Source organism: Staurois parvus, unplaced genomic scaffold, assembly GCF_062004578.1.
Source record: "Staurois parvus isolate SC_StPar_1 unplaced genomic scaffold, SC_StPar_1.0 ptg000147l, whole genome shotgun sequence".
Classification (NCBI taxonomy): Eukaryota; Metazoa; Chordata; class Amphibia; order Anura; family Ranidae; genus Staurois; species Staurois parvus.
Genome location: NW_028317943.1, coordinates 7,544,505 through 7,557,991, shown reverse-complemented (window position 1 = coordinate 7,557,991; position 13,487 = coordinate 7,544,505). Strand labels below are relative to the sequence as shown.

The window sequence follows — 13,487 nt, the reverse complement described above, 5'->3', positions numbered from 1 at the left end:
TAAGGCCTCCAAAGTGCTAGGTATGTCTATTCGGGCCAATTCGTCCTTCAGGGATTCAGCTAACCCTACGCGGAACTGGTGGTGCAGAGCCGCCTCGTTCCATTGGCTGTCACTACGCCAACGCCTGAATTCGGCGGCATAGTCCTCCACTGTCCGGTGACCCTGCCTGAGTGTATATAGGGCCCTCTCGGCCGTTGCGGTGCGCAGCGGGTCGTCATACAAGAGGGCCATAGCCTCAAAAAATACTGTCACTGACTTCAACAGTGGGTCTCAATTCTCTAGGAGCCGGTGGGCCCAGTCTTGGGGTCCCCCCTGTAGTAGGGAAATGATGAACCCTACCCTCACCGATTTGGAGAAAAAGGTCCGAGGCTGGAGGTCAAAGTATAGCTGACAGGAGTTACAAAAGGCCCTGAATCTACTTCGGTCTCCCGAAAAATGCTCCGGTGTGGGGACACGGGGTTCTGGTGCGGGTAACAATCCCGGTGTCCCCCTGGTAGAGGTAGCTAAGGTCTGCATGCGACTGTCCAATTCCGTATAACCCTCCTGTAGGCCCCTAATTCCCAGTGTAAGGGTCTCCATCTGTTGGCAGATGTCATCCAGAGGGGAAGTTCCCCTTCCAGGCTCAGTCATGGCCGCAAGGTACTGTCAGGCTCCGCCCAACGGGATCTCTAGTGGTCCACGGCACGGGGTTTCCCAGGACGCGGAGTCTAAGTCCCAGTCTGCCTTTTCACCAGGGCCCCTGATGGTGGGGATGGACTTGGTGCAAGACTGAAACCAGGTCGCGTTCCTGGGCACCCCCGGCGGCGGCAGAGGGGTCCCGCTGAGGGCATGTGCCCGGGTTGAGCCTGTTGTGAAGGGGACGACAGATCCCGATCCGAGCGGGATGGATGGGATGACAGATCCTGATCCGAGCGGGATGGATGGGATGACAGATCCCGATCCGAGTGGGATGGATGGGCGACTGTCAGGAGTAGGCGAGGTCAGACTAGCCGGGTCGGTATTGTGCGGGCAGCGTGGTACAGGGGGAGTAAGCGGAGAATGGTCGGGGTCACAAGCCAGGTTCAGCAGGTAGCGGGCAGCGTGGTACCGAGGGTCAGGCAGAAGGATGGTCAGGAATGAGCCGGGGTCAGAGCAGGAGAAGGTCAGCGTAAAACAGAACAGGCAGAGCTTGGCAACAAGGAAACGTACTTACAGGACAGGAAACAAGACCTTGCGGCAATTTGGAGATGCACAGGGCAGCTTTAAATAGAGCGCCCTGCTCTCCCATTGGTGCGGCCGCGATCGCTACTGCGCATGCGCGGCCGCCGCCACAATCGCCGAGGACTCGGCGCTCGCCGGCTGGGACGGATCGGCAGTCTGCGCATGCGCGCACCGCCGAGGACCCGTGATCCCTGACACCTCCCCTTCCTTCATTCCTTCCCTCCCCTTCCTTCATTCCTTCCTCCATCTATCCATTTCCTCCCTCTCTTTTCTTCCTTCCTTCCTTTCTGCTGATATAAGGGGGTACAGGTTCTGTTATTCATCCCAATCTAAAAAATTAAATAATAAAAATAAAACAATTTGACACCCACGCCATTGCTCTACTGACACCATCCACTGGCCACCCAAAAGCATTTTGAACACTATTTAACCATACCCCTTTAAAGCCATGCACAATTTTTAGTGCTATTTAATATACACCCCTCCTCTCACCCCTTCCTCTCTCTCTCACTCCTCCTCCTCCTCCTCTCTCTCTCACCCCCTTTCTCTCCCACATCCCCCACATGGCAGCCATCTTTAAACCTGGAAATGGCCACTGGCTTCTACAGAAAGAAACTGGGAACATTCATGCAGTCTTTGCTTCAGTAAATATCTAAATGCCCCTTCTATGCAGCTGAGCTGCAATTTGTAGGTGGGGCGTTGTGTGGGTGTGGCTTGAGTGTAGGCAGGGACACAAGGGGCCCAATTATTGTCATCAAGGCAGTCCACTCTACACTGGAAAATTGGGTAACATTAACTCTTTTTATAAAAGGTGTGTGCATGCAATACTTATAATGTACACAATAATTTACAAATCCAGTTTAATATATTGCAGCTTACCAATCATTACATGTGGTGGCTGTATTCGTTTTCTTTTTTAGGCTTTTTTCCCTGTTTTCCTCTGGTGATCTGGCCGGTAACACACCTCCTGTATTACAGTGCCCCCATTTTGAATAATGGAGCACAGAGGGCACATTTAGGCAGTAGTGTTGTCAGTCTGGAGGAAGGGAAGTGCTAGATGTACTAGCAGATTTAAATACAGTAACAAATTGAAGCCAAACTCCAGTTAATACTTTATAAGCAGTTACAGCAAACATTTTTTTTCTGTTGGGAAGGCTTTTCCTAAATAAAAGCTGATCATTGTAAGCACTCATGTCAGTATAAATTGTTTGTTACATCCCTGTAACTGATATATATTCAGGACAGCTTGGTCTTTTGAAAAACAGTAGACGTACTGGCTGATTCATCAGATGAAAATAAAAATTCTAAAAAACACAACTAGTGCAGCCATCACATCTAAGAATTGGTAAGCTGTGACATGTTTGCTTTTGGTTTTAATATATCTTTAATCATTCATCTCTTTTTCATTTGACACTGAAACAGACATTGGCCTCCTTGTCTTTTGCAGCGGTTGTGCATATACTATATATACCAGGGGCAGACTGACAATTTGGAAACTTGGGCACTGCCCGAGGGCCTGGGGTCAGCAGGGGGCCCCATGGGATGCCCCTGGTACCTTTTTCTATACCTTTTTTGAGTTTGGGTAAGGACACAGGGGCCCCATGATCCCCTATTGCCCAGGGGCCCCATGAGTTGTCAGTCCACCCCTGGTATATACAATTCTGTTATACTGCACTTCAGTATGAGACTGCACACCTTGTTACATTGTAGTTTTGCATTTGCATATAAGAACATTATTCTGCATTACACAGTGACAATTGTACAATCGTTTCTTGAGTGTTAATAACCATATGTGATACTGTGTATAGATCTTGTAACCATGGAGGAGATCACAGTGTGGACATACAGATTGCAGGCAGTGCCAGATCTAGCCTGTCTGATGTGGTTGTCCAGTGAAAAATGTCAGGGGAGCAGGGGATGGAAGTTCAGCAGGGCAATGTTTAGAGCAGGGGTGGCCAACCTGCGGCTCTCCAGCTGCTGCAGGACTACAAGTTCCATCATGCCTCTTCAAGTCATAGCTGTAACTGGCAGTTTTGCAATGCCTCATGGGAAATGTAGTTCCACAACAACTGGAGAGCCACAGGTTAGTCACCCCTGTTTTAGAGGGTCAGCAGGTTAGATGATAAAATCATCAGTTTGTAGGGCAATGTACCAGGCTGTTATTTTTTGTGGCATGGCAGAGGACAGGGGTCACCTCTGGCAGGGCAGAGAACAGGGGTCACCTCTGGCAGGGCAGAGAACAGGGGTCACCTCTGGCAGGGCAGAGAACAGGGGTCACCACTGGCAGGGCAGAGAACATGGGTCACCGCTGACAGTGCAGAGAACAGGGATCACCGCTAAGGTCAAAAAGCAGGGGTCACCGTTGGCAGAGCAAAAAGCAGGGATCACTGCTGGCAGGGCAAAAAGCAGGGGTCACCGCTGGCAGGAGAGAGAACAGGGGTCACCGCTGGCAGGAGAGAGGACAGGGGCCACCGCTAGAAGGGGACAGGAGTCACCTCTGGTAGGGCAAAGGAAAGAGGGTCACTGCTGGTAGGAGAGAGGGCAGGGGTCACCACTAGATGGAGGACAGGGGTCACCGCATGAAGGGCAAAGGACAGGTGTCACCGCTGGCAGTGCAGAGAACAGGGGTCACCACTGGCAGGGGAGAGGACAGCGGTCACTACTGGAAGGAGAGAGGACAGGGGTGACTGCTGGCAAGGCACTCAGCACGGCTCCCACCCCTGCACTGTACATATACAGCCTGAGCACATGCAGCAAGATCTTTCTCGGTCCCTACACAAACTACACAGAGCTGGAATCCCATTCCCCAATCTGCAGAGTGTGTAGCTGGCTACTATGTTGCACTTCTGACCTGTGAATTTTTCTGGTCAGAGTGGCAACACGGCTGCTACACACTGTGCAGAAAGTACCTGTGTGTAAGGGAAGCAGATTTCAGCTGTGTGATTTGTGGAGGAACCGACAAAGAGATCTTGCTGCCTGTGCTCAGGCTGTGTATGGTACAGTGCAGGGGTGGGGGAAGGCTGGGCACATCGTCTGGTGTGGAGGGGGGTTGTGGGTGGTGAGCTTTGGGGGGGGGGGTGCAACTGAAATCTAGAGGGGCACAGTACACCCCTAGATCTGGCCATGATAGGAGGAGAGATTTCTTTTCTTACAAGTGCTTTCTCCTGGATGAACTTTGTTTGCACATGGATTTTGTTGCATCTGAGCTTGTTTAATTATATGGGCCACTTTACTTATTGGAATGCACTGGACACTTTATTGAATATATGAATGTGATTGCACAGGACACTTTAATATATCAATATATATAGCACTGGGCATTTTACGATTTATTTCATGCAGTGTTTTTATTTTTTGCATGGTATGTCTAATATTTGGAGAGAGAGCCTGAAAGCTATACACCTCACCTGGCCCAAGTGGTTAGCAGGTAAAAGCATCCTCAACTTGATTCATCCAGATCAGAACACCAACAGGTTTTACCCCACCCCCGGGGCTTAATTATGTAGATCAACATGAGCGGAGACCCTTAAGCATTTATCGTGGGTCACATGTCTAATATTTCCACATTGTTTTTCAGTTTTTTGGGACAGTTTAAGATTTATACGATTTCTGGTTTTTTATATTTTGTACAATTTCCAGGAAGTTACACTGTGTAATATATAGTTGGGTGTTGCCAAAAGGGGATTGCGTAGTCACCATTTTTACGTTCAATTTGAGACACACGATATAGGTGTACGTAAGGTATTTTTATGTTTAATATCATTCCTGGAGTTCACCTTTACTTTGACCACTCAAGGGCCATATGACATATCCGTATGTAATGGCCTTCAAGTAGATATACCTAGATCACAGCTGCAGCAGCAGCCATGATCTTTCTATCAATGTTAAATGTGATTCAGGTGACTTTAGAGTATACTTCTATATTAGATGCGTTGGAAGTCCTACTTCTAATGTCTGATTTAGAAATGGTGTGAAGTATGTCACCATGGTTTGCTTGCAAGTGGAAGCACACACAAAGTTTTAATTCTTATTCATACTACGTTGTTCATTTTTCTGAGTGCTTAGAGAGAAATTAAAAAAAAAAAAAAATTGGTTCAGAGAGGGCAATCAGTAAAGTGCTGACACAACCATTTTCAAAATTGGAACCAGATAACAGTATAGTCCTATTAGTATCCCTTTGCACTGTACTTTAGGTTAATGTTTTCATTTTGAAAAGCTTTTCATGTTAAGTCCACTGTGTTTTATAAGCAATTATTTCACAATCTCTAAATTGAAGCTGTTTAAGTCATTTTCATAATGATACATTAAAATTGCTAGACATTAGAATGTTATTCAATTTCCTTTTAAGAATGTACTGTCAAATAAAAACTGCATGCAAATGGAAACTCTCAAGATGTAATTTTGTAGGTCTGACAGTGTACTTAAAGTAAATGCATATATTGCTTGCAATCAGCTAATAGGAAACATTTTACTTGATGTATGTCTTCTTTATTACTTATATTTGTGCCTGCAGATCATAAGGATCTGAGTAGAGAAATGTTTCCAGTGACCCTTTGCCCATGTTTTAGCTGGCTGCCTTAATAGTGAGTTTGAAAGAAACTTCCCCCTTAGTGTTATGGAAATATGACAAAGTGCATACCTATGAAGGTTATTGTAAGTAATTGTTACATACAAAAATGAATCCTTCCTGTGATGCTTAACACTGGCCACTTCCCATCAGTAGAATAACTCTTGTTGTATCTATTTAACTGATCACATCATATGTTTCACAATGCAGGAGCTTGTATTCTTTCAATAATGTTTACCAACATTTCAAGATGCATATTGAAGAGATGTGCATTGCAGACAACAGAAATATCACATTGCTAGACCAGAAAACCTCTCCCTAAAATAATAAATCTGTAAAGCTCTCAGAGGTCATTAACAGTCACTTTTCATCCAGTACTAATATGTCCCTGTCCATCCATAGTGATCCAATATAGACCCCAGAGGGATTTGGACATAACCAGTGCACTATTTATAACGATAAAGAAATCGGGCTTCTTAAGTTGATGGTTCTACTTTAAAGGATACGTTCATCTTTTATAAAAAAAATATTAAATGCACATCTTTTCGCAGGTAAAAATAGTACACTGGGGCCTGTTAAGTCTTGTACCCATGATCAGCAGATCGGGGGTGCAATGTCAGGCTCCTGAAGAGACTCAGAGAGAACACAGAGGCGCCCCTAAGAGGAGACTGTATAAGATTTATTCAAACAGAAACTGAATTTATTCTCTCTTGAGAAGAGGAGATTAAGGGGGATATGTTCAACATGTATGAATACATCAGTGGTCCATATAGTGAACTCGGTGTAGAGCTATTCACCCTGAGGTCATCAGAGGACAAGGGGGCACTCTTTACGTCTGGAGGAAAAGAAATTTACTCTCCAAACACGGAAAGGTTTTTTCACAGTGAAAGCTGTGAAAATGTGGAATAGACTCCCTCAAGAGTTGGTTCTGGCCATCTCAGTGGATTGCTTTCAAAAAGGCCTGGATTGTTTCTTAGATACACAGAATATAACTGGATACTAACATTTATAGGTAAAGTTGATCCAGGGAATATCCGATTGCCTCTCGGGGGATCAGGAAGGAATTTTTTTCCCAGCAGGAGCAAATTGGATCATGCTTTGCTGGGTTTTTTTTGCCTTCCTCTGGATCAACTGTGGGTATAGGATTAGAATTTTTTTTTTCCTATGGTTGAACTGGATGGACTTTTGTCTTTTTTCAGCCAGACTATGTAACTATGTGTAAGAACCACTCACATTTGCGTAAATAAAACAGGCTCATCATCAGTCCATCCACAGTGGGTCTGCACTTGTGCTGTGTAACGCCGTACCGCCGCTCAGCTGGGTCCTGCAGAGACTCAGTACACTGTCTGCCCATACCTCCCATACGGGCAGGCAGTTACTGAATTGCAGGAAGAGTCCATGAACTACGACAGTGCTAACCAGCACCTTTTCAGTTTATTCGGAACTATGAGCTGTTTTCTGCAGTGGGCGACGGTACTTGCAATTCATTCATTCACAGGCCTGTGAATGAAATACACGATCATATGGGAATAGCCCCGTAGGCCTACATTGTTTTTGAAATTGTGACTGGGTGTGGGGAGAAGATCCCCGCTCACTGTCAAACTGAGGAGAGAGGAGGCAGAAGCAGGAACATGTTACATGTTCCACTCTAAATATGGGTGGAACATGTAACATGTTCCAAAGGTGAACTTATCCTTTAAATAAACAACATTGCATAGGTAAGAAGAAAAAGAAAACTTGAAGCAGTGTAAGAGAAGATACAGAATATCCTGTGGGGGTGAGCTTGGTGGAAAGTTCCAAAGAATCGCCAGTATCATCTGAACAAATAGGAAAGCATAAAGTATAGTACAACAAAGAGAGTGGAACATGCCACAGGGGATAATATTTCATTTAAGAAGATTTTTATGTTTGCATGCTATTGCTGTTTAAAAGGAGCATAAAGAAAGAAATAAAATAAAATAATAAAGTGTGTAGTTTGGTTTTGGATAGAGTGCAGAACATTTTAGACTATGCACAGAAAGACAAAAATCCTAGTGATCTGCATGTTACTGAATTTCTTCAAATATAAATTTGGTTCAAGTGCAATAAAATGGTGTTTATACCAATGTCCATACAGTAATAATAATCAAATCATGTGAGATTCTGCAAATAAGACATTCGCAGGTATAAACACTGCCCCTTTTTTTCCTTTTTTGCCCACACAGCACCAACACATTAAGACCACAGTCTGAATGGATTGAAGCATAAAGTACACTTTTGATTAGAAAATTATGTAGGCAACCACTGCTAAACTCTCCTAATGGGAATACCTTGGCTTTAAAGCTTTGTGAATCACTGAACTGCAACAAGTAGAAATAAGGAATTCTAGTCCCATTTTGACACTTATTTTCAGCATTCTTGTTCCAGATCCATGAATATTGAAGCCAGGCAATCTAGAATTTTTAGAAAGGGTTCAACAGTTCAAACCCCATACTTTTTTCATGACAAGCATACTTTGAGAAGCAGTTAAAGTGTTAAAGTGCTAAACCCACAACAGTAAAATCATTCTGTATATGCAATAAAGCATGTCTGTTATACTCACTGTGGAATCTAAGGGGTAATCCTCCTCATTGTGTAAAAAGGATGTTTGATCCTGTCTTCTCTGATCCTCCGCTTGTTCTACGGTCCCCAAACCATTTCCTCATAGAACAGAGCCTTGGGGGCAAGCTCCACATGCTCAGTTTAGTGTGTTTTGCTAAAGTGTTTTTTTTTTTCTTGAGAGAGTGCATGTGATCAGCACAGGGCCAGTCAGTGCTGTTCAGACAGAGGGTCAGGGGTTATGCAGCCTCATGGGTCAATCAGGGGAGAAAACGTTTCCTACAAGCTTTAACCAGTGCTCTGCTGGACACTCATAGAAGTCACAAGACTGCTCTAATTGCCATTGAAAAAAGGTATTTAGCAGTTTATATTTACTAAAATAATTGCATGTCCATGCTCTGTGTACTGTGGGAGACCAAATATAGTGAATGCAGTGTCCTGGGTTTAGTAACACTTTATGGTCACATGACTTTACGAATGTTTTCCTTTTATCAAAGCAAATATTAGTAGTGGGGAAAGGTTAGATTTGTGCCTGTATTAGAGAATTCCCCTTACTTTCTGCTCTGGTAACAGCAAGGGCATGACTGTGGGCAGATCTACCCCTTTAATTTGGAGTGATTTAAGTATATATCTGTCTTTGTAAAATCCTGTATCAAGCGAGTGACCTCTTCACAACCACCAGATTACATGAAGAGTGCATTCCATGGACATGAAGCTCACAGTAGTTCCTTGAGTGTTATTGGGGCAGGAAGGAATTGGGCAGATAACAAAGAAGGCACATTAAAACCTGAAAGATATCCAATCCTTCCCCGCGCCAACCAAAACTGAAATAGGGTTGTTCCTTAATACCACAAAATGTTTTGGGTAACTAAATTCTAGGCGGGCTTTTTTGTGCATGGGCTTTAGGAGAGGCTTCCTTCATGGAAGATATCCATGCATGCCATTCCTCTGCAGTGTGAGCTATATTGTGTCATGGGAAACTATCACCCATGTTTGGCTTTCTCCTTCTTTAGCTAACTGCAGTGAACTTGCATGGTGATTTTTGTCAACCCTTCTCATCAGAAGACGCTCCTGTCAAGGTGTTAATGGCCTGGATGTCTCTGGGAGATGGTTGCAGTTCTATCTTTGTTAAATTTTTGGATCACTTTTGCTAGACTATTCTGATTGATAAATAATGCTTTGCTTATCTTCCTGTAGCCTTTTCCTTTCTTGTGTAAAGGAATTATTTTCTCTTTCTCAGGCCTTGTGACATTTCTCTTCCATGTGGTGCCATTGCTATCAGCATGAAATGGGAAAGGGTTTTCTTTAAGTAGCGCCCTTTTATAATCAGCTGTCCGCTGGACACCTGTTTAATGAATAATTAGACTCACCTGTAGTTGAATTCTTATTAAATAGGGTTTTGTTTTTGCAACATGGTCTTGAATGAATTTGTTAGGAAAAATACTTTTTTGTGTGTGCCAATTAACAAATCAATGGATCAATGCAATCAATGGCCTGCATTTTGTAGTATAGTGTCCCATAGAAAATGTTGATTTCTGAAAGGAAAGTAAAGGTTTTCTGGCAAACCTACTGGGGTGTACTCATTTATGCTGAGCACTGGATGTTTCTTATTGTTCTGGCAACTAAAACCTTTAGCCTGATTTTTTAAAAGATAATAAAGAATGTTAATTGATAAACTTATAGTGGAATTCCAGGCTTAACTATTTGCTCTTAAATCTTCCCCACCTCCTTTTAACTCCAATTCTTACTACCCTGTAGAAGGAAGATGCTCATATATGCCTATTCTCAGGAAGCATCGGTTGCATCATGTGACCTCTCCACTGGCCAACTTTAGAGGTGAAAAGAGACCACCAACAACAGCTGAAATGCCTGGGCAGTGATGTTACCCATAGGCTTACTATGGGGCATCTGTTGTCAGCTGTTCCTCCTCTCCCCTGAAGCCATCACTAGGAGCCAATTATGTGACCAGACTGGATCAACCTAAGAATAGGTGAGTATAAGCATCTTCCTTCTACAGGGTGTGAGAATACGAGTTATAAAGAGGCTGGGATCAGATTTAAGATTAGATAGTTATAGCCTGGAATTTCACTTTAACTATGGCACAGAGGTGGTCGACGTGTTAAAGCTAAGAACGTATTACTCACTTGTAGCTAATGACACAAAGATGTATGATCTAGAATGGTATGTTTGTGCTGCAAACGCTTTTTCAGTTTTATTTTTTTGTGCTTGTGTTTATTAGACATTGATGAATGCGCTGAAGGATTTGTTCAGTGTGACAGCCGTGCTAACTGCATTAACCTACCAGGCTGGTACCACTGTGAATGCAGAGATGGCTACCATGACAATGGGATGTTCTCCTTGGGTGGAGAGTCATGTGAAGGTCAGTACTCGCAATCCAAGTGCATCAAGGGTTTACTTGGGATAATGTTAAAGGCATAAATACATAAATAGCACATTTTTCCTCTGTGTTGAATGCTTTCATATATACGCAGCATAATAAAAAGAACCAGAAATGTATTTATGTTTACAGTCAGACTGTTCTGTAACTCTAAAAGTAAAATCCAGATATACTGCATAGTTTTAGCTGTACATTAGTCCATGGTGTTCTTTTCATATAGGGGAGAGAGAAATCGGATTAGAGAAAAAAATGCATTATTTCAGCCCAGGGAATGTTTCTGCACTCTGCAAACTGACATAAATAAAGGCTGAGTAGCACTGTGGAGTGTTTCTATCTGAAGTACAAATTATATTTTCTGGTGATGAATAGGCCTCCAAGAATATAAAATGAATTACAACTGGCATCTAGCTAAATGCAATACTATCTTCTAAAGTCAGGAACTATGTAGCAGGATTCTGAAATAAATAAATTCACATACAAAAGAAAGTGAAGACAGCTTGCCATCTAGGATGTGGTTTCCCGCATAATGTAGATTATAATGCACAAGCAAAATTGCTGTATCCAGTGTGATCCATATGCAGCTACATTAATTAAAAGTCACAGCTGTCTTTTTTTTTTTTTTTTAAATTGTTAAAAAAAAATGAAAGCTGTAGTAATTGCTGTGGCTAACATCAGCTGTACCTTTTACTATACAATTTCATTCCTTTATAGTACATCTCAATGGGCTTTTTCAGTAGAGCAGTGCAAAGGGCAGCTGTAATATGCAAAGTTCTATGACCTATAGTAATCAATCCTAAATTGGCTCTTAGCTGAGAAGACTAAAGTAGACAGAAAAGTTGCTAAAGGTTACTGTACTTGGCATATTAAAATTTCCCTTTACACTACTTTACTGAATTAAACAACCTGTGTCTAATACATAAATTCAGTATGGATCTATCTTTGTCAGCATAAGATGCGATTTATAACCAGCAGCCCTAGGTACCGCTTTACAGCCTACAGTATGCGAGTTGCCAGGCAACCGAAATCCCTGCCTTATTCTATTACCTATCTATGGCATTTAATAGTACAAAGCAAATTGTATCTATTGTAAATTAACTACATTTAAAAACAGACCCTATTTTTTTATGTGGTTTTTGGGGTTTACATTTCTACAAGGCTGTTTAATAAAGAGTTCCTTTTCTAAATGCTAGTTCTAGTGCTGTAACCGAAAACAATCAGAATTAACTCCTGTGAAGTCAGTTCAGTAAAAGATGCAGCCATGTCAACTGACCTTAAACTCCAGAGAGTCACCCCTGCTTTTTTTTTTTTTTTTACCCATCTCACCCTATCCCCAACTATGATATGCAAATATTTCATGATGCCTCTTCTTCAGCAGAAACCTGGACTAGCCCTCTTCCCTACATATATAATTAGTCTGGTTGTGAAAAGACACAAGTCCATCTACTTCAACCAATAAAAAGGAAAATAATAATAAAAAAAATTATACAGTCTCATACCCTCAGTTGATCCGAAATAAAACCTAGCAAAGAATGATCCAATTTACTCCAGCAGGGAAAAAAAACATCCTTTCTGACCCCCCCAAGAGGCAAGTGGATATTCCCTGGATCAACTTTACCTATAAATGATAGTGTCCAGTTATATTATGTGCATTTAGGAAAGAATCCAGGTTTTTTTTTTTTACAAACTCCAATGATTACCTTTGTAGTACACATACTAATGTGCTGTTCCATCCATAATGCTTCAGCCTCATCAACTCTTTCACACTTGCTTTGAGATCACTTCTCCCATAGAGACAGACACCACCACCTTTTCGTTTTACTCTGTCTCTCCAAAAGAGAGCATAGCCAGAAATGTTAATATCTCAGTCATGTGAAAAATTAAGCCAAGATTCAGCAATACCAATATTGATTGGCAGACTTTTGGCATTGGTCAACAAACACTTTAATTTACGGTCACATTTTGCATACACATTTTACATATTTGTTTATTTTAGTACAAAGAGTACCATTTCCAATGGTTGTTTGTAACATGGGAACCTTCTTATCACCTGCAATAGCCCTCCTCCCATCTTTCCGCATTCCACCCACCAATAGGGACTAACCCCTGTCTAGCCTGTCTGCCCTGTTATAATCTAATTATCCCTCCCTCCTCAATCATAGTTTAAATACTCCTCCAGATTTCCCATAAGCCTCTCTCCAGCACAGCAGACCCCATTCCATTTAGGTGCAAACCATCTTTAGCATATGGGTTATACCCCAATGAAAAGTCAGCCCAGTGCTCTAGAAACCCAAATTCATCCCTCTTACACCAAGTCTTTAGCCATGCATTCAGTTCTCTGATCTCCCTGTGTCTTTCCTGTGTTTCACATGACACTGGTAATATTTCAGAGGATATCACCGGTGAGGTCCTTCCCTTCAACTTGCAGCCTAGTTCTTTAAACTAATTCTTAAACAGCCTCCACCTTCCATGTATTCTGTCAATGGTTTCAACATGGACCAAGGCAGCTGGGTCATGCCCAGTCTTTCCCAGTAATTTATCAACTCTGTCCAACACAGGCCGAATCCTGGCATCAGGGAGACAGCAAACCATTTGGTTGAGGCGATCCTGGTGACAAATTATTCTATCAGTCCTTCTGATTATAGAATTACCTTTTACCACCAACTTTTAAAGCCTTCCTGCGCTTCCCTCACCACCTTTACTAGATGGGCTGCTTTCCTGGCTGATAGTTATAGCAGTGAAATCTGA

The 13,487-nt window shown here is 42.6% G+C and overlaps 1 protein-coding gene across 2 annotated transcripts in view; it reads left to right on the top strand.

Moving 5' to 3' along the window:
• NELL2 (neural EGFL like 2) overlaps positions 1-13,487 on the top strand; it is a 347,194-nt gene that overhangs the window by 303,577 nt on the left and 30,130 nt on the right. For both annotated transcript variants that reach the window (XM_089674010.1, XM_089674009.1), the window contains one exon: positions 10,584-10,724. In XM_089674010.1, the coding sequence (XP_089530136.1) occupies positions 10,584-10,724 (141 nt within the window). The remainder of the gene's footprint in view (positions 1-10,583; positions 10,725-13,487) is intronic.